The sequence below is a fragment of the Giraffa tippelskirchi genome, chromosome 13 (genome assembly GCF_054371585.1).
Source record: "Giraffa tippelskirchi isolate mGirTip1 chromosome 13, T2T-mGirTip1v1.2.pri, whole genome shotgun sequence".
Taxonomy (NCBI): Eukaryota; Metazoa; Chordata; class Mammalia; order Artiodactyla; family Giraffidae; genus Giraffa; species Giraffa tippelskirchi.
This window is the reverse complement of record NC_137287.1, coordinates 96,093,445-96,119,348: the sequence shown is the minus strand read 5'-3', so window position 1 is coordinate 96,119,348 and position 25,904 is coordinate 96,093,445. Positions and strand designations below refer to the sequence as shown.

At 49.1% G+C, this 25,904-nt stretch overlaps 1 protein-coding gene across 16 annotated transcripts in view; it reads left to right on the top strand.

The window, feature by feature from the left end:
* DNAJC5 (DnaJ heat shock protein family (Hsp40) member C5) overlaps positions 1-24,098 on the top strand; it is a 28,935-nt gene extending 4,837 nt beyond the window's left edge. For 4 of the 16 annotated variants that reach the window (XR_014073245.1, XR_014073250.1, XR_014073248.1 and 1 more), the window contains 5 exons: positions 18,025-18,142; positions 18,878-19,091; positions 19,735-19,906; positions 19,990-20,062; positions 20,311-24,098. Coding sequence is in view for 6 of the 16 variants with exons in the window: in XM_081557479.1 (XP_081413605.1) it covers positions 18,036-18,142; positions 18,878-19,091; positions 19,735-19,906; positions 20,311-20,414 (597 nt within the window). In the remaining 10 variants the exon portion in view is untranslated. Of the gene's footprint in view, positions 1-2,523; positions 2,656-15,783; positions 16,000-18,024; positions 18,143-18,877; positions 19,092-19,734; positions 19,907-19,989; positions 20,063-20,310 lie in introns of those variants that run through there. The other 12 variants (XM_081557476.1, XM_081557478.1, XM_081557477.1 and 9 more) reach the window with 9 other exon arrangements.
* The last annotated feature ends 1,806 nt before the right edge of the window (positions 24,099-25,904 follow it).

The following is a 25,904-nucleotide window of genomic DNA, read 5'->3' as shown; positions in this document are numbered from 1 at the left end:
CCAATTGGTTATAAAGTTGCAGTCCTGAGAGTCAGAGGATTGGAATGCTGACTCGCTACCCCTATGGGCTGTGCCCCGCCCTGGCTATATCTGGGATGACCAGCCTCTTTCTTAGAGAGCTCTCCCTAGGGCCCTGTGCCTCTGTTTTCTGGGCCAGTGGAGTGGAAATGTGCTAGACTGAACTCACCTGTCCTGTCCTGGTCTGTGGTGCCTCAGAGGTAATGAATTGGGTTCTGGGGGCCAAGACCTTGGGTCCCTGTCACAGCCTCAACTCAGCCAGACTGGGCTCTGCACAGGGAGCGTGTGCCACCTGCCTGGCTTTTAGTCTCCCTTCTATTATTGGAAGGGATTAGCAGCATAGCAAATGTTTGATTTTTAGCTAGGCGGTCCCATTGAATTTTTCTTTATTAAGTAGTGTCTTTCATCATGAGAGGGTATCTCTAAGATAAATAGTGAAAAATTCTGGGACAGGGAATACAAACTTTATTATTTTTGCTACATATTATCAGATTTGTATACCCTCTGGCAGGTACAAAGGATTTTAACACTTTTAATATTTTACATTTTGCTACTCACTTAGGTACTGCTCTAGGGTTTGATAATAAAATGTGAGGGTCTTTTTGAACAGTTGTAAGAAATTTTGCTGTGTCCTTTAAATTAAGATTTTTAAATAAAAAAGAGTGATAGTTTCGTGATAGACTTTTTCTGATGCATGAAACCAGGCCACATCTGTTTTCTTGTTTTGTTTTTAATTAACTGAGAAAAGAAATTGTATTGCAGATAACAATTTTTACTGGGCTGTGTTTTTTTCAAATTATTTATTTATTTATTTTGGGCTCTGCTGGATCTTTGTTGCTGCACAGGCTTTTCTCTAGCTGCGGTAAGCGGGAGATACTCTCTAGTTGCAGTGCACGGGCTTCTCATTGCAGTGGCTTCTCTTGTTGCAGAGCACGGGCTCTAGGAGCACAGGATTTGGTAGCTATGGCACACAGGCTTAGTTGCTTCAAGGCCTGTGGGGTCTTCCTGGACCAGGGATCGAACCAGTGTCTCCTGCATTGGCAGGCAGAGTCTTGACCACCAAGCCACCAGGGAAGCCATTTACTGGACTGTATTTACCTTTGAATCACGAGACTCATCACATGTAAAGTTAAAATTTTTAATGCAGTTTAATGACTCAGTTTCATTTTAAGATGAAACTAGAATGTCTATACTTTAAAGATTCTCTTTGGAGTATTTTTTAACTGTCTAGTTGTAGTTGTCTTCAGTTTGAAGCAGTTTGTTCTCCTCTACTGTTGATGTAGAGGAGGCTTACCTCCCCGCCCCCCCCCAACCCCCAGCTGCAAGCCCTCTGAAGCGATCTGCTTGAGAGGCAGCCAGTCTCCTTACTGTACATCTGCCTTAATCCCTGGGACAGCTTGCATGGGTAGCTGTTATCCAATTGTACAGATAAGGAGACACATTGACATGCTTGGGATTGGGGGTTAAGCACAATCAGTGTTGTCACACACCTTACCATGACAGCACGGGATTTCCTTCTTAAAATGCTGTTTCTGTTGGTGCCATTTTCTCTTGCATCATCCTGCCTGGTTGGGTGATTGTAGCTGACTGTTACCAGCAGCATCCTACTCCCTGGTGTGTAGTACCAGTGTGACGCCCACACGTGTTTCGTCTGCCCCTGCCCTTTTGTTTATAAAAATTGATCCATGACAAGGATAACTGAGGGGGCTGTCCTGGTGGCCGAGTAGGCCAGCTGTTCAGCCATCGCATCCTCACTCAGGCTGGCGGATTGCAGTACACATAGGTGTTAGGGGCACTCTTGGACCTACTGGCCTCTGGGGTACTGTGCAGACCTTTACAAGCATCTGATCTACCTTTTTCCTTTTTTTTTTTTTCAAGGCTGGACTGTGCAGCCTGTGGGATCTTAGTTCCCTGAACAGGGGTCAAACCTGTGCCCCCTGCATTGGGAACACAGAATCTTAACCACTTGACCACCAGTGAAGTTCTTATGATCTGCCTTTTACTTGTAGCATTCCTTAATCACAGAATTGCAGTGTCATGAGGTAAACCTGGCATTTCATCAGACCCCCGTGCTGCTCTCTGGAGTGGGCAGTGGTCTTTATCCTGTCCCCACCCCAGAATGACCATCCAGCTGATGAGCAGCACACCTCTTTGTGGTGGTCACAGGGGCAGAGTGTGTTTCAGTGAGTAGCAGCTCGATACAGCCTTACATGGTCGCATGCTAGCCCCCTAAAGCCTTGAAGGCAGGTCTTTTCCTGTATTTTTAAAAGGCAGATTACAAGAAGGCAAATGAGTGAACTTTGGATTTTATATCAAAAATATATGTAACAACAACAACAAAATGTATGCAACAGTAGTGTTCAAGCTGAGAGTTTAAGTATAACCTACATAACTTTAACTCACTATTATGAACTTTGTCTGTTTGTGTAGTCTTCTCATCTGTAAATTGGAGGCCAAAGTGGTAATCGCTCATGTTTATCATGTACCCAGCACTGTTTTCCTCAGTTTGCAGGAGCTTGCTCACAGACACTCCATGCCAGGCCATCTCCAGCCCTACTGGATGAAAAGAAGGTGGAGGTGTTGAGTAACTGCTCGGGTTCCTGAGCCCATAAGTGGCAGAACCTGGCTCCAGCCCAGGCAAGTGACCCGAGAGCTGCCCTCCCACCCATCCTGGACTAAGTACCTGCCCCACAGACCTCTTGGTCTAGAGCATATGTGCCCCAAATGGCTGCACATGGTGAGCACGCCTAGACTGTAACTGCTGTGTTGGTGAAATTTCAGTGATAATCACGAGGCCTGTGACCAGTATAACTGCAACAGCAAGTGCATGTTGCTTGATGCTCACCTCTGACATCAGACATCTCTTTACAGATGGCTTGTCACCAGGTGGTCGGTGCAGCTCATACTTGGTTTCATGCTGGATTTGACAGTATGGTTGGTTTTGGTTCTGGCTTCAGGGAGCTGGCCCACTGCTTCATCAGAGACAGTCAGCCCACAGTGGGAACCCTGGAGGGGCCCACCCCAGGGGGCAGCCCTGGCTGGTGAGACACAGAAGGCATCATGGCTGCATCTGCCACGTTTTATGGGCTTTCACCCACTATTTGTATCTTAAGCTTCCATTCATTCTGAAGTTGGAGCATCCAGTCCACTCGCTAGGGGTGGCGCTGCCCCCAGGGTGATGGGTCGTTGGGTTGTCAGTGTCATACCCTGCACTGCTCAGAGCCCCCGGGCTCTCTTGAAGCCTTAAGTAGGTCTCTTAGCCTGTGCACTTCTGAGTGACTGTGATTTTGGTCACAAGCATTTTCATGTGATGTTCACAGTTGGGGATCTGAATGTTGTGATGATCCTTCCTGGTAGTTATTCACGAGAGTGGACTTGTACCTGAGCCTGTCACGTCCACCTTTTCTGTCATAGAACACATCCCTCCTGTTCTCCAGTCTATCTGCTGACGCGCAGCCTGTCCACTGAAAGCCAGGGGCAGCAGATGGCTCCCTGGGTGGAAGGGACCTGTGACTTCAGTCCTCTGAGATTGTTGGCGTTCTGAGTGTAGAACACCAGCACCCAGAAAGCTCCTCTGCCCATTACTTTTATAAGAAACACTTTTGCCTTCCACTGTCTAGTTTCACATTCAGCTTTGGGAGTAGTTAAGGTTTTCTGGAAATGTTTGGTCACAGCATGGTCCGCCTAGACTCTCTTGCTGCAGCCTTGCGTGTAGGTGAGCACCTGTTAGCTCCAGTGCTGAGATGCTGGGTATGTCACTGTGTCTGTCGGTCATGTTCTGGGTGTGAGGGTTCTAGCTTGCTTTAGGCCCCTTTACACTGAGGCAGTGTCACCCTGCTGTTTGTGCCTCAGGGATGCTGACCAGGAGGGCCAGGGGGGAAGTGGGGCCCTGCCGTCCACATTGGGCCGTCGGCAGCCTCCTCTCGGAGTCATAGGCTTTTGAGAATGTTCAATTCGACTCTCCTTGTATTCAAACATGTAAGTTACTTTGATCAACTTCTGACCTTTTCCTTTTGACTGAAAGCATTAGGTTATGAAAGAAAATCCTTATTTGGTTTCTGGATATAAGTCACAACTGATAAAATTAATTGCAAAGGTGTGCTGACCGCTCTGCCAGGACTGAGGCAGCACTCGGTTTATTCCTCAGAAAGGCTTCGAGTGTGACCCTGCTGGGGCCTTTCAGTTTCCCCCGAGGGTGTTGCTGAGCCCGTGCCGGTCAGCCTGTTGGTCCCTCTGTGGGGCAGAGTGTCCACTCTCTTCAGTACAGGAGCACACGCTCTCAGTGAGCAAGCGTGGCTTAGCTGCTGCTCTCTGGTGGGTTGGTCCTCCCTTGGACGCTGATGATGGCGGCGAGTCCTTCTTAAAGAGGAACCTGTTTTACTCAGTTGTCTCTCTCTATTTTAAGGCTTGGCATCACTGTCGCTTTTTATTATTCTTAGACTTAAGGAAGAAAGGTGTCATCTTTAGGAGTTCCTCAGTTTTCCTAGCCAGTGTAGAAATTCTGTACATTTGACATTCATTTTAAGTTAGGAGCAAAGGTAGCAGATGACCATGATACTCGGCAGCCTCCCTTCCACATCTCCCATGTTTGCTGATTCTGCTTATAATTTCTTTGGATGCACCTGTGGTCATTGGTGGCCATTTCCTCCTGCTCTGCAGTGTACTAATGTTTTCCTGCTGGAATAGATGAGCTCAGGGTTACACGTGCAGACCATGGGTGTTCCCGTGTATCTGTCCGTGCTCTGGGGAAAGCTGGCCCTCCCCTGCCTGAGAAGGTGCCCCAGGTCCTTTTTTCCAGGTTCATCATGGATTGTAAAAGGAAGATCACTTCAAAGAAGAGAGGTCAGCTGTCTTTGGGACACCAGTTGTGTCTCATCTTTAGTATTTTTGTTTTCAGTGAAGTTTTTCTTCTGAGGGTCAGGCCCCGAGTGTGGGGGCAAAGCAGCTGTCCCTGAAGTGCTGGCTGGTGGTCCCTGGTGTCACCTGACAGACCCTTGCTCCTGCTGTCCTGACTCGAGCTGCAGCGTCCTTGTCATCCTGCCCACTGTAGTGTGCTCCTGTCCCCGTGTGACAGACTTTGTCCTGCACTGTCATCTCGCAACCTGAACGGCATTGGCCTCTATTCCCTCCTCCTCCCTGTGACTTTTCCTTGTCCTTTTACCTTTATGCTGTCATGGCAGACATTTACATTGTGTTTTGTAACCATAAAGTTGTTGGTCTATAAGTTTACTGTTGAAAATCTATAAGTTATTCCCACTTGTGGAAACATTGTTTAAACAGAGCCTGGTCCCTACCCTGATGAGGTTTCCTCCCAGAGTAGTGCTTCTCTCTCCCCAGATTCCTAACAGCCATTCTTACACTATTAGCTCTGTGTTCAGATTGCCCATGATAAGATGTGTTATTTTTGTGGCCTGGAACTTGCCTCTGGGCACTCCGTCCTCCTGCCCCTGGCAGCACAGCGGCTTTCCAGGCTGCCTGTCCAGCCACACTTCTGGGATGACCAGTGGTGGGTGGGGAGGCTGCAGTGCCCACGGCAGCCCTAGAAACTGCATCTCAGAGGAGCAGAGACCGTGAGTGGCCCGCTGTGGCCTTGCACCACTGCCTCCCCCTGGAGGATCACAGGGCACGCCTGTCTGCACACCGGGAGGTGTTACTCTGGGGATTACCTGCTCAAGGCTTTTTTTTTTTTTTAATTTTTGGCTGTGCTGGGTCTTTGTTGCTGTGCAGGCCTTTCACTGGTTACAGCTAGTGAAGGCTACTCTCATGCGTGGGCTTTTTGCTGCAGTGGCTTTTCTTGTTTTGGAGCACGGGCTCTAGGGCTTCAGTAGTTGTGCACGGGCTTAGTTGCTCTGAGGTAGGTGGGCTTTTCCTGGATCAGGGATCCAGCCTGCGTCTCCTGCATTGATAGGTGGATTCTTTACCACTGAGCTACCAGGGAAGCCTGGCCCTGCTCTTTTTTAAACAGTTTTTTTAGAGCCACCAGGGAAGGCGTTCTCAAGGCTTTTAAATCTACCTTGTTTTCATGGTAGGTGCTTGTGTTAAAACATGATTGTTTTAATTATTATGTAATGGTATGTGTAGAAGTAACAAAGAATTTGTAGCTCTTGTAGAAATTTTTGAGACTGCCTCAGGTAATTTCGAAGGTTTTTGAATACAGTGTCCTTGGAATGAAACCTAATAGAGAGCCTCCCCGCCCCCCCTCCCAAGACACCTGCTGGGCCCAGGGAGAGACGGGCCGTTCTTCAGGGCTTCTGGGACTGGCTGGCATCACTTGGACGAGTGGAGCTGGTCTGTCTCTCATGCTCGCCTAGGTTAACTCCAGATGGAGAGGTTACCTGTGGGCAAGGCGACAGAGCTTTAGAGTGCATTGTAGGAGAAGTCACTGTGGATTAGGAGATGGAGAAGGATTTATTGAACAAAAATGGGGGAAAATAGATTGATATATTTACAAAGATTTGATATATTCAGTTACATAAAAATTAAGAGGGAATTTCCTGGTAGTCCTCTGATTAGGACTGCGCACCTCCACTGCTTGGGGTGAGGGTTCAGTCCTTGGTCGGGGAACCAAGATCCCGCATGCCTTGGCAAAAAAATGAAAAGGGAGAGATATGTTACAGGATAATGTGCAAATATGTAACATTACTGAATGGTTCATGTAGGAATGGATAAGGTGGTCAGTCTTACAGCTTTTACCATGATTGATAAATGTGTGAACTTGAATTCATGATAAATAAAAAGAGAGGGGTGGGAATCGGGAACCCTGGTGTGCCCACCATTGTGGGGTGTGGTCGGCTCTTCTCTCAGACCGTAAAGTCCCACTTGTAGGTACATACCCTGCAGTAGTTCTTCCTTACCTGTTTTTGGTGAAGGACCAGATTATATTTTTTGTAATTTCCAATGTGTTACAGGCTGATACTTTTGTGAACTACAACAAAAATGACTAGCTAGAGGAATAAATTGCAAACCAAACAAAAAACACAAGTCCAGATTTTTTTTAAATTTTTAAAAAATAAACACACAGTAAAATGGACCTTTTCTTGATGTACGGTTTTCTTGAGTCTTATTTTATTTTTGATAGTTTATTTATTTTTGGGTGTGCTGGGTCTTTGTTGCTGCCAGGCTTCTCTAGTTGCGGTGCCCAGGCCCAGTTGCTCCATGCCATGTGGGATCTTCCCAGATCAGGGATCAAAGCCGTGTCTCCTGCATTGGCAGGTAGACTCTTAATCACTGAGCCACGAGGGAGTTTTGATCCATAGAGATCTTTGTGACCATCACCCTACTCAGGGTGTGAACCACGCTCATCTGTAGCCTCCCCGGCGCCCACTGTTCTCTCTGTAGACGTAGCTTTGTCTTCGAGAACATCATGTTGGTGGCATTGCAGAGAGTACAGTGTCACCGAGAACGCTCCTTGTTGTATGGCAGGTGCTACGTTCCTTTCCGCTACCCAGTGACGTTCATGGTGTTCATCTTCCAGTTTGTTCTGCTTTCACAGGGATGTATGTGTTGTTCTGGGTTTAGTTATTATAAATATTCAAGTACACGTTTCTGGGTGAACATCAGTTCCCATTTCTCTTAAATAAATGCTTAGGAGTGGGATTGCTGTGTCATATGAAGGCCTATTTTACTTATATGGAGGAAACTTGCAAACTCTCTTCCAGAGTGGCTGCCCCATTTCCTGTGCTGCCAGCAGTGTTCAAGTCTAGCCTCCCTCACCCTCACCAGCACTTGGTGGTGTTGGGTTATTTTTAATCTCTCTTGATAGGTGTGTGTGTAAGTGTTTGTGTGAAGTGACTAAGTCACTTCAGTCGTGTCTGACTCTTTGCAACCCTGTGGACTGTAGCCTTCCAGATTCCTCTGTTGGTGGGATTCTCCAGGCAAGGTTACTGGAGTGGGTTGCCATGCGCTCCTTCAGGGGATCTTCCCGACCCATGGATCCAGCCCACATCTCTTATGTCTCCTGCATTGACAGGTGGATTCTTCACTGCTAACACCACCTAGGAAGCCCTGATAGGTGTGTGTGATGGTACCTCATTGTAGTTTTAAGTTGCATTTCCCAAATGGATAGAGAGAGTGGCTCCTTCTGTAGTTACCTGCTGCTGTTCTGACAGTTGAGGAGTCTTGCTGTCGTGACCTGAGCCAGCAGGTGCTGCCCTAGGGAGACCTGCTGGCAGGAATTGTTCAGCAGGTTGAGGACCCAGTATTATCAAGACCTGGGAACGTCCAGGCATCCTCCAGTAGAGGAATGGATCAATAAGTTGTGGTTTGCCCCCAAATGGGATTTGTCCAGTACTAGGAATGCATGAATTATAACTACATCTAACAAAAACAAGTCACAGAAAGCTGCATATACCATATCAACACCATTTTTTAAAGCTCAAAGAATTAAAACTAGTTTTTAGGGAGAAATAATGAAGTAAATTTCTTTAAACAAGAGATTCTAATGAACATTGCTTCAGGGTACTGTATATGGGGAAAATGCAGGATGTTTCACAGTTACTGGTAATTTTCTAGGTTTTAAATTGAAGGGTGGGATGGTGGTGGTGTTTTTTCTCGCAATGCATCATGACTTCCATGTGGTATATCTTCCTTTCTGTATATCGTAAAATATCTAAAACAGAACCAAAACAGCCTTCCTTTTAAGATGTTTTCACATCTATTCTTTCCAAAGTATTGCTTTTTCCTCCAGTAGTAGGTTGAATTCAATAACGACACCTCATGAACAGTCAACACTTGCTGAGATCACACGTGGGGATCAGGAGTGCACGCCCCTCTCCCCTGAAGATGTTTATGTCTTCCTAGAGCTTGGCTGTGGCTGTGAGGATGGGGCTTTTTGTCTGTTCATTTGTTTTGTTCACTGCTGCCTCCCCAGCTTTGAGAGCAGGTGCTTCATAAACATTTGTTGAACAAACGAACAACACAGACGTATGCTCAAGACCCAGGACAGCTCCAGAGGACTCAGTGGGCTCTGCTGTGCATCATGCGGGTGCTAGGACAGGCTTCCAGGACCTGGGTGTCACTGCAGGGTTGGGAATCTAAGGAGAGGCTCCACGCAGGAGGGGCAGGACGTTAGAAGACCCCGGGTGCTTAGGGTTAGCAGAGCATGTTGTCAGGCCCTGAGGCCCAGTGGGTGCAGTGGCAGGAAGAGGCCTGTGTCAGGCTGGGCCTGTGTCCAGAAGGGCCTTGTGGGACAGGCCAGGGGCTGGGCTCTGACACTGCAGCCACTGAGCTGGTGGGGAGGACCTGAGTGGGATGTAACAGGAGCAGAGCCACGTTTCACACACCATCCTGGTGACAGCCTGGGAGGACTGGCTGTATTCTCCAGAAAGCCTCCTTACCAGACCCTGCCACTTGGGGTGACGAGCTTGGACTAACTAGAATGCTAACTTTTCAAACGTGTGTGAAAATGGTGAGAGGTTTACATTTAATAGTTTTTATGCTTGGACAGCATTTATTCCATTAAAACATCTGTTCAAATCATGTTCATAGCAGCTGTTTTTTTCTTAAAGGGCCAGACAGTATTTTCAGCTTTCTGGTGACACAGTCTCTGCTGAGAGTTGCCACAGAATGGAATGACAGGCACATGGATGTTTTTCTGTCTCCATGAAAGTTGTGAAAACAAGCACCTGCTCTGGCAGATTGGAGACTTTCATGTTCCATTTGGTTTTCTGGTACTGTCTAATTTATGTTGAGTCACCTTACTTACAGCAGGTGCTCTTCTTACTTCAGGTAAAAGTTGACCACAGCAAGAGGCACACATTTCAGCCGGATCTCAGTGAGTCTGGGTGTGTACACTTGTGAGATCACAACAGATTTTTTCCTGTTCTTAATTTTTGTATAAATGGAGTCATTTTGTATTTAGCTTGTTTGTGTAACACATTGTGTTTGAGATTTTATTGCTTGTGTCAGTATGTCCTCCTTTTTTATTGATGAGTAGTGTTCTGTATAGGGAGAAGGCAATGGCACCCCACTCCAGTACTCTCGCCTGGAAAATCCCACGGACGGAGGAGCCTGGTAGGCTACAGTCCATGGGGTCACTAAGAGTCGGACACGACTGAGCGACTTCACTTTCACTTTTCCCTTTCATGCACTGGAGAAGGAAATGGCAACCCACTCCAGTATTCTTGCCTGGAGAATCCCAGGGACGGCGGAGCCTGGTGGGCTGCCGTCTATGGGGTCGCACAGAGTCGGACACGACTGAAGCGACTTAGCAGCAGTAGCAGCAGCAGTTCTGTATAGATTAGGCCAGAAATGATCAGTTCCCCCGTTGATGGGCATGTATGCGGTTTACTTTTCTTAGAGCTAATGTTGTACGCTTCACACAAGACGTCTGCTCTGCCCCACCCCACTGCTCCTCTGTGCAAAGGGCCACATAAACCCCACAAGCCAAGACTGAGACTCTGCTCCCAACAGTCCTGTGTGTGTGTGTTTTTGTTTTTTTTTTTAACAAAAAGGAAAAGAAAATCATGTATTACCTACATGCTTCCTGAAATGGGAAGCCTGTGGCCTTTGTTCCTTCTAAAGATACTGGTTTCTCTCTGGTGTTGTTTGCTTTCCGTCCAGATAGCTCTTGCTGGTGTGTCTTGTATTTTAGGTTTTGTTATGGGTTTTGTCATAGGTTCTCCTAGTCTCTGTTGGAAAATGTTTTCATTTCAGCGTTTTTTCTGAGTGATGTTTTTGCTGGAAACAGAATTCTGGCCTGACAGGTATTTTATCTCTGCACCTTCACTTTGGGTGCCGCTGCCTTCTGGTTCCTGTGACCTCCGGTGAGGAGAGTTGAGTTCATGGCCCACTGCTCTGTAACATGTCCGTTTGCTCTTGAGTTCTGGTTTTCAGCAATGTGGCTGGTGGGTCTTGGCGTGTTCTCTCTGTATTCGTCTGTGCTCTGCAGCCAGGGGATCTTACAGTGGGCCTGTGTTGCCTGTTCCCCTCACACTGCTCCAGGGCATCTGAGCTCATCTGCCTCGGCCACCGCTCCCTGGCCTTGGGGTGGAGTCTCCTGCCCAGCCCCCAGTGTGCATGTGAATGCTTTTGAACCCCATGATCCTGGAGAAGGGTGAATAACCCTTTGCCCTTCAAGACAGGTGTGTGTCCTGTGAGCAGAGTCCCCGTCATTGGCACCCAAGCAGAGCGCATTGGAATTGGTCTTTGTCGGTTGGGCATAGGGCTGCACTGTTGCTGTGCCAGAGTCCATACCCACCAAGGTGATGGAAGGGGCTTCTTCCTCGGGGCCACTTTGTACTTTGTCTCAGGGGAGAAGCTTGCAAAGGAGGGGTCTCACTCCCCTGTCCTTGGGTAGATGCTGCGGCTGGTGATTGAGGGCAGGTATATGGTACTGAGCTATGGCCTGTTGTTTTGACATGCTCGTCCTCTGCCCGTCCAAATGCCTAGTGCCCTGAACATGCTGAGCAGGTGGTGTCTGGAGCTTGGGAGACCTAAGAGCAGTCACATGCTCCCAGCTGGGGTGCTGTGTGCCCTGGGGGTCCTGGGACTGCATGGTGACAGTGGCGTTGGATTTGTCTTGTTGGTTTAAATTTTCCCGCTTGCCGGCTAGTGGCTTTCCAGGCAAGTTGCCAGAGCTGACAGTGCGTAAACCATGATTGGAAGTAAGCAGACAGGATGACAGTGAGCACTCTGGATGGTTTCTGTAAAAATGCCGTCACCTCGTCCACAGCTTTTCCAGCAATTTTTTTCTGGGAGTAGAGGTGGGGATGCAATGCTCTTGCTGCTGTCTGGCCTGATTGCTTCGTGTTGTGACGAATTTCTTTGAATTTTACCGTCTCAATTGGAAATGCATATTCATGATGTTTCTTGCCCACGTCTTCGTTTTGCATTTATGCCAAGTTAACTTTGAGGGCTAAAAAAGAGTCACAGTGACTACGCCTACACTTGCTCACAGCACACAAATGTAAGCCCATTCACAAAACCCAACTTCCCTAAAATGACTCACAAGAGAGCCATGACTTGACCCCTGGGGCAAGGGGTATGCCTGCTGCTGTCCTTAGATCTGATATTTGGGTGCGCACTTGTGCCCGTTCTCTTAGATACAGTGTGTTTTCATGCCTCAGAGGCAGAAACTTGCAACGTGGTGATGGAGACTGTAGATTTCGGGCCCATAAGACAAGTATTTACTGTCTTGCCCTTTACCAAAAAGTTCTCATGCCAACTCTAGAGTGATGATAATCTTTTGACAAATAGCACTGAGCAAGCCTTGACGTTCAAGTCTGTTCTGACTTTTACTGTACCCAGCTTGCTCTTTTCTGGTGTTTGACTACTTGGCTGAGACAATTAAATTAGGCTTGAGCTGTCCAGACTGATGGCTGTGCTGTCAGTGATTTTATTCAAATATAAGGTTGCTGCTGCTGCTAAGTCGCTTCAGTCGTGTCCAACTCTGTGCGACCCCATAGACGGCAGCCCACCAGGATTCTCCAGGCAAGAACACTGGAGTGGGTTGCCATTCCTTCTCCAATGCATGAAAGTGAAAAGTGAAAGTGAAGTCACTCAGTCGTATCTGATTCTTCGCGACTCCATGGACTGCAGCCTACCAGGCTTCTCCGTCCATGGGATTTTCCAGGCAAGAGTACTGGAGTGAGGTGCCATCGCCTTCTCCAAAATATAAGGTTACTCTTATTTTTTGTGATGCCAACTCTAATGATTCAAAATTGGGTTGGAGGGAGTCCATGCAAGGACGTTCTTGGGTTCTTAGGAGGATTTGCAGTTGTCAGGATCCTTCATTTTATGGCCCTTTGATTGGCTCACAGCCAAAAACACATCCCCAGATGGACAGCTTGCTCTTGAGCGCTGATGAGAAAGGGCACTGTAGGAACTGTTGGAGGCTTGCTTATTGTTAGCACATGGAGATAGGTCCACACTCCTAGGGCTGAAGGCCCTGAGGACGAAGAAGGCTGAGTGGTCAGTGTGCACGACAGCCCAGCACGCGGAAGTTGTATGTCCTGGATGTGAGTCATGACAGGCGCCTCAAGTTCATGCAGTGCAGAAAAGCATAGAGAAGAACATGATTTCAAAAAACAAAAGTATGGGAATAGTGGTAGACAACGAAGTCTTTTATTTTTTAAATTATTTATTTACTTTTTGTTTTTGGCTGTGCTGGGTCTTCATGGCTGTGCATGGGCTAGTTGTGGTGTGCAAGGGCTACTCTTTGTATCAGAGCACAGGCTCTAGACACATGGGGTTCAGTAGTTGTGGCTCTTGGTCTCTAGAGCGAGGGCTCAGTAGTTTTGGCTCACCGGTTTAGTTGCTCTACAGTATGTGGAATCTTCCCAGATCAGGGATTGAACCTGTGTCCCCTGCATTGGCAGGTGGATTCCCATACGCTGTACCCCCTGGGAAAGTCCAAGAAGAAATATTTTAACCTCTGCTCCCTGGTGCTGCTCAGAAACAACCAGATCACCAGACACATTCTGAAGATATTCACATCATCTTTTAAGTAGAAGTGTTTGTTCCAGTTTTCCTTGAATTTGGCAAACAAGAGATGGAGGTGATATCAATGAAATTGCTGTTCCCTCACCTTCACCCAGGGGCAACCGTGGGGCTGCCGCACTGTATCCTTACCCACCATGCAGTCCAGGAGGTTCACAGTAGGTCTATTGCTGCTCCTCAGTTGGGTTCTTGCATTTCCATGCATTTGTCACTTGCCTGCAGACCTGTCACCCTGGCTTCCCATCTTGACTGGGTGGATTTTATCACCAACTCGTTTTTTTGGAAGCTCTTGGTTCCCAATAGTCTTGATGTGTGTGAGCATGAGCCTGCTCTTCTGTGGGAAGAACCTGCCTGGTGGTGCCAGTGTCTACTCCGAAGGTCCTGCCCTGCCCCACCACACTCTGGTGCCGAGCGTCATAGGGGCTCCAGCTCCCGGTTGGGGAAGAGAAGCTGTGGGTACCAGGGACTCAGAACGTGGAACCTGGTTTTTAATCCCTGGGTTTGAAGAGATGTGGTTTTTTTTTTAATAATATTTTTATTTACTTATTTGGCTGGGTTTCAAGAGGTGTATTTATTATTAAACAAATATTGGCCTTTAAAATTTGTCTACAGTTGCTGGTAGTTCATTGAAGTTAAGAAATCTGATTCTAAGGTTTTAAAAGTCAGTGGTCTGTCTGTACGTGTGAAGAGGCAGGTAATGAACCACAGAGACTCTGGCTTACCCTAACTAATCCACATGTGTGTTGTATTTCCTCGGGGTGGTTTTGCTGTAGACCAGGAAATGCTGCCACTTGGTGCAAGAGCATGGAGGTCTCAGGCATAAGTGGTGCTGGGGAGTCTTGACTTAGATGCTAAAGTTTCACAGGGAGTTCTCGTCAGTCATATTAAGTAGCTGGCACCTCTTAAAACTCAACACTCAAAGAAAACTACCATGGCATCCGGTCCCATCACTTCATGGCAAATAAATGGGAAAAAAATGAAAATAGTGACAGACTTTATTTTCTTGGGCTCCAAAATCACTGTGACTGGTGACTGCAACCATGAAATTAAAAGATGCTTGCTTCTTGGAAGAAAAGCTATGACAAACCTAGATGATGTATTCAAAAGCAGAGACATCACTTTGCCGGCAAAGGTTTGTCTAGTCAAAGCTATGGTTTTTCTAGTAGTCATGTGTGGATTTGAGAGTTGGACCATAAAGAAGGCTGAGCACTGAAGAATCGACACTTTCCAATTGCGGTGCTGGAGAAGACTTTTGAGAGTCCCTTGGGCAGCAAGGAGATCAAACCAGTCAATCCTAAAGGAAATCAATCCTGAATATTCATTGGGAAGACTGATCCTGAAACTGAAGCCTCAATACTTTGGCCACCTGATGTGAACAGCCAACTCATTGGAAAAGACCCTGATGCTGGGAAAGATCAAGGGCAGAAGGAGAAGGGGCAACTGAGGATGCGATGGTCGGATGGCATCACCAATACAATGAACATGAGTTTTAGCAAACTCCGGGTGATGGTGAAGGACAGGGAAGCCTAGTGTGCTGCAATCCTTGGGGTCACAGAGTTGGACACGATTTAATGACTGAACAACAACACAGTTGATGATGTAGTTAACTTCTATGGAACAGATACGAAGGTGTTAGTTATTGATATTTTTCTGTGGGTGGGCTGTAAAAGGGTTATTCAATAGGAACTGAGTAACTGAGAATAAAAAGTAATTTGTCAAAGTTGTATTTTCTAGAACAGTTCCTCAGGACCAAAAAAACTACTTAGCAAGTAGTAAATAAACTTGACACAGTCATGTTACTTCTGCTGTAGAGTAAATTCTTAGTAATGGAGACTTGACGAGAATATGCTGTCATCAACATCATTGAGGGTCCTGAGCTCCCTACAGGCCCTGCCCTGGTAGTGGGGAGGTATGTCCTTGTTTCTATCCAGATGAGGAGGTAAATGCCGAGTGCTGCAGTGACCTGGCCACACCGACAGCTGGAAGCTGTTGGAACTGGGCTTACCCTGGTTCCAGAGCCCACCAGCTCTGGGATGGCAGCGAGCGTTGACAGTGACACACCAGCGTCACAACGTTCTTTGTGCCCTTTGGTTGGGCTTGGGTCCTGACTGCATCTCTCTGTGCTTCTGCCTGTGCCGGTGACAGTTGTCGTCGTGCCTGGGGGAGCCCGGCCCCTGAGGAACCCAGTCTGGAGGGAGTTCACATGCTTGTGTCCTGGCTGTGATCAGAAGTGACCCTCCTCAAGCCCGGCTGCCACCACTCTTCTTACCACGTGTTTTCCTTTTCCTGTTTCTTGATTTCCTTCCTCATTTTGCTGAAATACTGTCCAGATCGTTGGTTCGTACAGGATACGCAAGCTGTGCTTTTCCCAAACTCCTGCATTTAAACATTCTTCTGACTTACACCTTGTTGATGATGGACTCCTAGGCCGAAACTCCTTTCTCCTTAGAACTGGAAGCATGTTTTGTTTGGGGAAATTCTCAGTGCCCAGGACGTGGACGTTTGACCTTGCTGCTCGGCTCGGCGGGGCTGCAGTTTGCACATGTGTGTTTTCTGTCAGCACTAATTTTGTTTTCGGTTGACTATTTCTTTCTCAGTTGGCTGTATTCTTTGCCTTTCAAATTCCCACTAGATGGAGTTTCTTGTTTTCTGTTTTCTATATGCTGGTTCTCTTCCGATGCTCCTTGAATCGTGCCTCCTCTGTGCTCTGGCCTCTAGCCGTTACAGGCAGTGGTGCCGTCTGCTTTGTTGACAGCTTCCCTGCTCAGATGGTGATTTCTGGAGCCTGCGTTCTCTTTCTGTGCTCCTTGTGGTCATAGCTTGCTGTAATTTCAGTCTCTGAGGATAGTAGAACTGTTTGGGGCAGTTTTAGGTTTACACAAAAATTGAGTAGACTGTTCAGAGAGTTGCCTTGTACTTCTTGCCCTTGCCCCCAGTCTGTTTTTTGGCATTGAATGGTACATTGTTTAGAGTGGTGACCTAACATTGATATAGATTAACTCAAGTCCACAGTTTACATCAGGGCTCACTCTTGGTGATGCCTATTCTTCCGATTCTGACAAATGTATGATGATGTGTAGGTAGCATTGTGGTATCAGAATAGTTTCACTGCTGTAAAAACCCTCTGTGCCCTGCCTGTTCATCCTCCCTGCCCCCAGCCCCTGGCAAACACCAGTCTTTCTACTGTCTCCATAGGTTTGTCTTCTCCAGAGTGTTAGAGTGGTAGAATCCTACAGTGTGTGTGTAGTTCTTTCTGATCGGCTTCTTTTACTGAGTTAAATGCATTTAGGCTCCTCCGTGTCTTTTCATGGTTTGGTAGCTCGTTTCAGTCAGTGCTAAGTAATACTCCACTGTCTGGATGTACCACAGTTTTTTATCCAACACCTGCTGAAGGACATCCTGGTTGCTTCTGAGTTTAGGCAACTATGATATATATATACCAACTTATTTTTAAGTAGTAGCTTATAATCACACACAGATTATTACTTAGTAATGAATTTAAAAATTATGTCTGTCCTCTTTTTTGAACTGCATGTTATTTCGAAGTGTATTGTTTTAATAGTAAACACTGAGGTTTTCCTAGATACTTTCCTTCTGGGTCTCTAATCTGTTCATGTTGGGGACATATTGTGTATGATTTCAGTCCATTTATTTATTTATTTATTTTTTAATTTTGGCTGTGCTGGGTCTTTGTTGCTGCACACAGGCTACTCTCTAGTTGCAGTGCACAGGCTTCTTATTGCAGTGGCTTCTCTTGTAGCAGAGCATAAGCTCTAAGCTGCAGCTCAGCCCTGTGGTGCACGGGCTTAGTTGCTCCACAGCATGTGAAATCCTCCCAGACCAGGGATTGAACCATGTCCCCTGCATTAGCAGGCAGATTCTTTACTGCTGAGCCACCAGGGAAGCCCTCTGTCCATTTAGATTTTTGGAAGCTTGTTTTAAGGCCCATCATGTGAAAGTGTAAGTTCTGTGGATTTGGGTGTCATACAGGTAATTGGGTAATGTTGGTTGATAGTGTTCTTCAGATTGTTGGCATTTTTCCTAACTTTGTGTGTGTGTTTCTGTTCTGTCAGTTTCTGAGAGAGGGGTGTTAAGATTTTTGTGACTGTGAAGTTGTCTGCTTTTCCCCTTATTTGTCAAAACTTGCTTTATGTATTTTGAGACCCTGTTTTTAAAGTGTGTCTCTTGCATTTTTATCCGTTTGACAGTATCTTCGTTTTACTGGAGCTTTTCATATATAGAGTTTCCTTTTCATTTTTCTTGCAGCTTTCTAGCTAGGCCCCCTTATGTCTTTACTTAGAGGTTGCTCAAGGGGTTATAGTAAACACACTTAAATTTTTACAGCCTACCTTAGGGTGACAATATTGTAGCAGTCAGAAACTGCCCCTTACCTTAATGTGGGACCACTCGTCACTCCTTTATGCTGTAGATGAACGTGTTATATTTGTGTATGTTGTGACCCCCACAAAGTGCTGTAATTTTTTGCCTAAAATAGAATCAAGTCTGTCTGCTCTGCGCTGGGAATTTTAATCTGTACTTTTTGACATTTTCTCTGTGTTCTCCTTGTAGACTAGCGTGCCATGGCAGACCAGAGACAGCGCTCACTCTCTACCTCTGGGGAGTCCCTGTACCATGTGCTGGGGCTGGACAAGAACGCAACCTCGGATGACATTAAGAAGTCCTACCGGTAAGAGGCCTCCACCCGGCAGCTCCTTCATGGCTGTCTTATATCTCCATTTCCCTGGCCTACTTGCAGGGTCACAGTGGCAATTCTGTTGCATCTCATGATTGTTACCTCAGTGCTTTCTGGGCAACAGAAAACAGCCCTTTACATAAGTAAATTAAAAAAAAACAAAAGTGAACAGCTCCTTGCGGGTCATTTGAACTCTTGCCCTGGAGCAGAGGCCTGGGGAGCAGGTCTGAGTGTGCTGAACTGTGACTGTGGGTTAGTCTCCACACCCTGGGGCGGCCTTCCCTCTGAACTTGCCCTACCTCCACCTCGTGCAGTGTCTCTAAGACACTGTCATTGATGCAACCACCTGACACAGTCCTTTATGATCTCCCTTATCTCCTTATCAGACACATTTAAAATGCCTATGCTGCCGGGTCCCTGCCCTTGCCTCCATTTGACAAATGGTCGATGAGCGTCCAGGACACTAGAGGGCAGCAGTGGGATTGGCAGCTCCTGGGGGAGATCAGAGCAGGCCCGCCAAGGCCAGCTTCTTGCAGGTCGGCTCCCACAGGGCACCTGCTCCTCTGTGGATGGCTCTGGACAATTGCAGAAATTTCTGTTGACCCTGGCATTCTTGAGTTCTGTGGAAAGTTAGAAAGGGAGCTGGTTACGGGTAAATGTGTCTCTGCTAGCCCTCCGTCCAGTAGGTGAATACAAAATGCACGACCAGCAGATGGTTTTGGTTTGCAGGAAGCTGGCCTTGAAATACCACCCTGACAAGAACCCTGATAACCCGGAGGCTGCAGACAAGTTTAAGGAGATCAACAACGCCCACGCCATCTTGACAGACGCCACGAAAAGAAACATCTACGACAAGTACGGCTCACTGGGGCTCTACGTGGCCGAGCAGTTCGGGGAGGAGAACGTGAACACCTACTTTGTGCTCTCCAGCTGGTGGGCCAAGGTGAGGCTGCGGCTCCCACATTCGCATCCTGGCGGGTGGGTCTGGGCACGTGGCAGGCTTCTCATCCTGTGGATACAGGCAAAGGTCCAGTCCCAGCAGCTTTCGCTGGCCTGGTGGTCTACTGCAGCTGACCTGGATGCACAGAGCGGAGCCTGTGCTGAGGGGTGGCATCCACAGCATTTTCTTTTATGAGTTGCTGTGATAGAAACAGGAAACAAACTTTTGTCGTCACAATGTGGAGAGATTATTTTTTGTGATTGAGAAGATGTGTTTGAAATGTTTAGCTTGAGAAACTTAGGATAGTATTGTTTTATACATTAACATTACTTGGTTTCCTGATTTTATTCAAAGCATCTGCCGTGTAAGGCCAGAGAGCGTGGCTCACTGCCGGGCACTGCACTGTTGGAAGCCAGTTCGGCGGCTGCCAGTCCCCCTTCCCCCCCTCCGCCCCCTTCAGAATTTACTCTTCCTTATGCAGCTGGTCTTTCTTTCTGCCTTTCCTATCTTCCTGTCTTAATGTTCTTTATTCGTCTTGATCTGGGAAGGAATCCACCGCTGGTTGAGGACCCCTCTATAGCTGGGGTGGGCGGGGGTGAGGGCCAGGCCCCGGCTTCCTCACACAGCCCTGTACCCCTCCTCCCAGGCCCTGTTCATCTTCTGCGGGCTCCTCACCTGCTGCTACTGCTGCTGCTGCCTCTGCTGCTGCTTCAACTGCTGCTGTGGCAAGTGCAAACCCAAGGCGCCGGAGGGTGAGGAGACCGAGTTCTACGTGTCCCCCGAGGACCTGGAGGCACAGCTGCAGTCTGACGAGAGGGGTGAGTGCGCCCACCGCCCGGGTGGCGCGCGAGGGGTGGGGCCGGAGTGGGCCCTGAACGTGTCGCCCTGTCTCGTCAAACAGGAGGGCACTGACACTGTGCGGGAGTGTTTGTGGTGGCAGCGGGACGGTTGAGGTGTGAACGTGGACGCTGGAGGTAAAGCAGGCTCGGAGGGCTGTCCCCGCCGCGGACTGTGGTGGCCAAGTAGGCGGGGAGGGCCGAGGGCCGAGGCCACTGAGGAAGGTCGTGTAGGGCAGAGGTACAGGCAGCCTCACCCTTCCGAGTGCTTGTCCTACGACCTCTGACCCGAGTTGAGCCACCAGGCGGCCGAGCGTGTTACACAGTGTCGGGGGCCAGGAAGCTCACCGGCCTGACCTCACACTGTGTGCGTTGCTTGCTTGCAGAGGCCGCAGACACGCCGATCGTCATCCAGCCGGCGTCTGCCACGGAGACCACCCAGCTCACGGCTGACTCCCACCCCAGCTACCACACTGACGGGTTCAACTAAGTCCAGGATCAGTCAGCACCCGGCCACTCAACCTTAGAATCATGAACTGTAGTCACAGAGATGGCGTGGGAGCCGCCCTGGCCCCAGGAGGGCCGCGCCGACCCGCCTCTGTGCCCGCCCATCCACCCCCGACACACGAAGTGCGTAGCATGCAGTATTTAAAGCAGTTTAGCTACGGTCTTCTTCATCTTCTGTTGTTTCCTTTTTTAATAGCATGTATGGGTTATGTCCATGTCTGTCTGTGTTGTGGGCGTGTTGCAGCCAGACCGCATTCACCAGACGGGCTGCCTCAGGACTCTCAGGCAGGTTGACGTGGCGGGTGGATGGCCCTAGTGGTCCCTCACGGCCAGGTGGTCTCAGGCAGGATGGGCACTCCGTTTCCTGTTTTCATGGGGGCCTGAGGCAGTTGCCGCCTGATGGAAGCCGTGGGGTCTGCTCCCTGCCCTGTCTGCCTACCTTGTGGCCACAGGCAGGGCCTCTGGACTCACTTGACAGGAAGGAGCTGGGCCTGACTCCCAGTCCCGGGGTGTTGCCCTGTGGTACTCATGCTCACCTCGTCTGCTTCGCCTCATGGCAGGTGTTCCCGTATCTGACCTGAGACCCCTGTGCTTCGAGTGTGCTCCCCCCCCGGATGGGACGTCCCTGCAGCCTCCACGCTCCCCTTCCCTGCACTGCCCTCCACATTCCTTCAGGCCCACCTGGCCTCTTCGTAATACTTTCTTGGACCTCCAAGAACCACAGATGGTATCAGCGGCCCAATTAGTGGTAGTCAGAGGGCTGAGTCCAGGCTGCCGGTGGCGAGTGGGCTACATAGCCCTCCTTCTGCTTCCCACCTCCCCCCCCCCCCACCTCCAACCCACTTTCCTCCACCTGCTCCCTTTGGCCATTTTGGATGGTTTGGGCAGTTACGAGACGTCGAGCTCATGGAGGAAGGACCAGCTGGACCAAAGGCACGCTCCGGGCAGAGGGTCAGTCCCCAGGAGGCCTCGGTGCCCTTAGCTCATTCACCTGCAGCCAGACCACAGAAGCTCTCTTACCTCTGTCTCAGCACCACCACCTATGGACTGTCGGAAGCCAGTCTATCTTGTCTGCGTCCAGCCCTGGGGGTAGTCCACCACTGTGAGGACTTGGAGACATGCTTGTGCTGGGCCTGTGCCAGACCTGCACCTCGAGATCTGTGTGGCCCAAGCAGGCCTGCCTGGTTTCTACAGAATGAACCTAGTGACCACTGGACGACTCCTCAGTGTCCAGTGGGGGAGGCTGTGGGCAGGGGCTGCATGTGAGGAGGTCAGACGCACCAGGACACCCTCCCAGAGCCACTGTCCCCCACCCCACCTGCCCATCCATGGTCTCAGCTCACTCGCTGTGCTGTGCTCTGCAATCACCAGGTCCAGAGGCACTTAATGGTACTGTTTTATTTGGGGTTTTGCCTGTGAAAATGATCATGAAGACATTCAGTGAGAGGTGAGATAAATGCACTGGTATTAAGTTAGAAATAACCTGCTAAAATCAGACCTCTTAAAAGAACAAGGAATCGGTTATTTGACCTGTCCTGGACCAAGAAGGAGGCTGGTCTTTGGTGCCAGCCCCAGACAGACAGCAAGAATTCAGCCTGAGAGCAGGCCCTACTCAGCCATCCTGTTTCTGGAAATAGCTTAGGAAATGAGTTGTTTTTCCCCAGAATGGCCAAAAAACAAGTTCAAAGCTTGGACTCCAGCAGGCAGGCAGCCGCCCCTTCTACAGTGGCTGTTGTTTTGTGGGTGGAAAACTCCCAAGACCCACCCCCCACATGTCAGGGTGAGTCCCTTGCCAGATGTGTCTCAGTTCCGGAATCTTACTGCTCATCTGCTAGAAACGTGATGATCCCCTGGAGACCAGGGTGCCATGGAAAAGGGGCAGGTCTGCAAGTTTGTTGAACCCAGTCTCCCATAGAATTGCAAAAACATAATAAATCATGATGAAAATGACAGCAATCCTCCTGGTGATGATAACAGTTGCATGAGGCCCAGGTCCCCAAGAAGTCAGCACCTGCTGGGCCTAGACCACGCCCCCTCACCTGACCCTGACTCAGACCCTCCTGCGTGTCCACTTTGTTGATCTGGAAGTAGAAAAAGTCTTCCCGGCACCTTCCGGTGCTCCCCCTGACTGGAGACCTAGGCCTCTGGCTGTGTTTCCCTGGTGAGCAGGGTGTTGTGTCTGGAGCATCCCCTGTTGGTGTGTTCAGAGGGGGCGACCCTCTGCCTGCTGTGGTGGGAAAGGAGAAGTGCTGTGGCTAGTGCTGGGGTGCCCTGAGGTCCTGCAGGGGTATGGGAGTGGCTGAGGGTCGGTCAGAGGCTGGTGGCCTATCGATTCCTGTTTCCGCTTGGTGACGTGGTCTCTTGTCTTCCTTGGGCGTTAATTCTGTTTTCAAACTGCTTCAGACGTTACCGCTCGTGCGTGAGCCTTCCTGCTTCTCTGGTCAGTCGAGCAGCCAGCACCACGAGGAACCCATTAGGGAACATGGACATGGCACTCCTGCTCCGGGTGGGGTGGAGGACTTGTTCCAGGGGAAATGGGCAGCCTCCCTGGCACCTGGTGTGAGACCTCCAGTGAGTAGGTGGGTGCCCAGAGCCTGGGGGCCCTGTCTGCCCTTCCCTGGCTCTCAGCAAGCCCCGCCAGGGACACAGCTCGCTTGTGGGGTGTGGTGATGGGGCGTGAAAAGTGACTGATCTCATTCCTTTCCCAGTATTCTGAGCTGTGAACCCATGTGACACAGGACTCCTGCTCTTTTGGTTGTGACTCCTTCTCCTGTGGAATTGGCAAAAGCTACATTTTTACTGTCCTTTCAAGCACGGTTGGCGTCGTCTCTGCTGTAGGTGTGGGCAGTGTGTGTACATATGTGTATATGTATATATCACCCAGCAGCGTGACCGCTGCCGTCCAGGGCGAAGTGACAGTACAATACAATAAACATTGGCTCCAAAACTGCCTCTGGTTTCTTGATCAGTGGGCAGGAGCAGGGGTCTGGGCAAGCTGGCCTGCCGTGCACAGAAGGAAACCCCGGCCCTGCTGTGTCCTGGGATAGGTGTGGGTGGCAGGCCATGTGTCGGCCTCTCAGGGTGGGGGGCAGGGCTGCCTCCCCATCCCTAGGGACTCACCTGACCCCTGAGGTGAGTGTCTCATGACACTCAGACGTGGCTAGAAACCCCTCCCTCCTTTGAAACATTAAAACCCATTTTCTAGGCATCAGATACAACCAGTGACAAAGCCGCATTCCAAGGGGTCTCTGTCCTAACCCCAGGTCCACCCAGAGGGTCCCTGTGAGGTAGGAGATAGATGGGCTCCAGCTTGGACATTGACTCTCCTACTTCACCTGGGGGAAGAGGCTGAGCCTGGGTCCTGTGCGCAGCAACTTCTGGTCGATTTTGTCTCCTTGGAGATGGGATGGTGTTTCGAGTGGGCAAGGGAAGCAGTTTACACTGAAACCTGTATACATTGTGGTTAGAAGCTAAATGGAAGTGCGTGGACCACGGTTGTCCATGTGCTGGTTTGTCCTGCTGCTGGGGTCCGACCTCTGCCCTGAGCCCGTGCACACACCTGGGGCTGGGCTGGGGGGTCACAGAGGTTTCCTATGGTGATGGTCTCTATGTCTGAATGTTGACCTATAATAAAGATTACTTGTAAAAAATAAATGTTTTCACTGCAGACCAGGTGTATGTCTTATTTAATGATCCCTGCATAATCCTATTCGGGGTGGGTCTTACACTCTAGGGGCAGCTAACCTCCTTGGCCCTCCTGAGGTTGATGGCAGGGAGAGGGGGGCAGGTGACATCCTGCGCCCCACTGGCCACCCCTGGACACAGTACAGGCAGCTGCCTTTGTGCCTGTCTCCTCACCCCAAGACAAGCATCCAGTCTTGGGCTCTTGCAGGAGGCTCCATCTCTGCCCCGTGGTGTGCATGTCTGGGGTGTTCACGTCCACCATGTGTGCCTTCTGCTCACATCAGGATGGCTCAGGCCCTGGGGACCCTGGCATTAGGTGGGAGAGGCCACCCTAACCCACATGGCCCCTGGGTCTGACTCCCTGGCCCCACAGCACGGTAGGGAGCAGCTGCCTCCAGAAACACCAGTCTTTGGCTACAGGTGCCACCTTCCACGTCCCAGGGGGTATTGGCCCTTCTTGGCTGTGTTCCTCAGGTGGGGGTGCTGGTCTTCCTTCTGTGTCTTTGGTCTTAGTGAAGAGCAAGGCAGAAATGATTTGAAAAAAATTAAAGCATGAAAATAATAATATAACCAACACCTTGAAGCACTATTTGGACATAACAAACATGAAGTAATTTAGACTTTCCACAAAAAGATATGACAGGGACTTGTGGGAACAGTGGAATTTTTTTTAATTTTGTCAGAGGATTTCCTTGGTGGCACAGTGGATAAGAATCCACCTGCCAATGCAGAGGACACAGGTTCAATCCCTGGTCCAGGAACATTTCACATGCCATGGAGCTACTAAGCCCATGTGCCACAACTCCTGAAGCCTGCATACCCTGGAGCCTACACACTAAAACTACTGAGCCTGAGTGCTACAACTACTGAAACCTGTGTGCCTGGAGCCTGCACTCCACATGAGAAGCCACTGCAGTGAGAAGCCCATGCACCTCAATAAAGAGCAGCCCCCGCCCACCACAACTAGAGAGAGCCTGTGCAAACCAATGGAGACCCAGAACAGCCAAAAATTAAAGGGAAAACATAATAAAGACCCCTTTGTATTTCTGTCCTGGGGGCCCAGAGGTGGCCACTAGGCACTTCAGCCCACTTCTCTTTATGGTTTTAAACCCTGCCTACCAGTGTCAGGGCAGCTGAAGTTCCAACACTTTGGCCACCTGATATAAAGAGCTGACTCACTGGAAAAGACCCCGATGCTGGGAAAAACGGGGCAAGAGGAGAAGAGAGTGACAGAGGATGAGATGGTTGGATGGCATCACTGACTCAATAGACACAAGTTTGAGCAAAGTCAGGGAGTTGTGATGGACAGAGAAGCCTGGTGTGCTGCAGTTCATGTGGTTGCAAAGAGTCAGACATGACTTAGCTATCTACTGAACAACAACCAGTATCCATATCTATAAAATGTACCACTGATTTCTAAGATTTACATAAATTGTACAGCACTAAATCACTGTGAGTGTTCATTCAAAGTAGATTTTTTTTTAATCCACGTGGCTACATCTAGTTCTGGTTATTTTAATTTCTGTACAGCATATATCATATGAATCAACCACAAGTGGTTGGTGGTCGTGTTACTTGAGGACACAGGTGGTTTTAGTTCCTGGCTGATGAAGCAGAGCTGTGCTGCCCTGGCCAGGGACTACCACTGGGCAGGGTCTGGAAACCTCCCCGTGATTGGTGGCCCCAAATGCCCTGCACATCCACAGAGAGGAAGGCCCCTTCCTATCTTCCTGCCAGCCTTAGCATCCTCAGACGTTTTTCCTCATTTTCAGTATTTTCTACCTGAGAT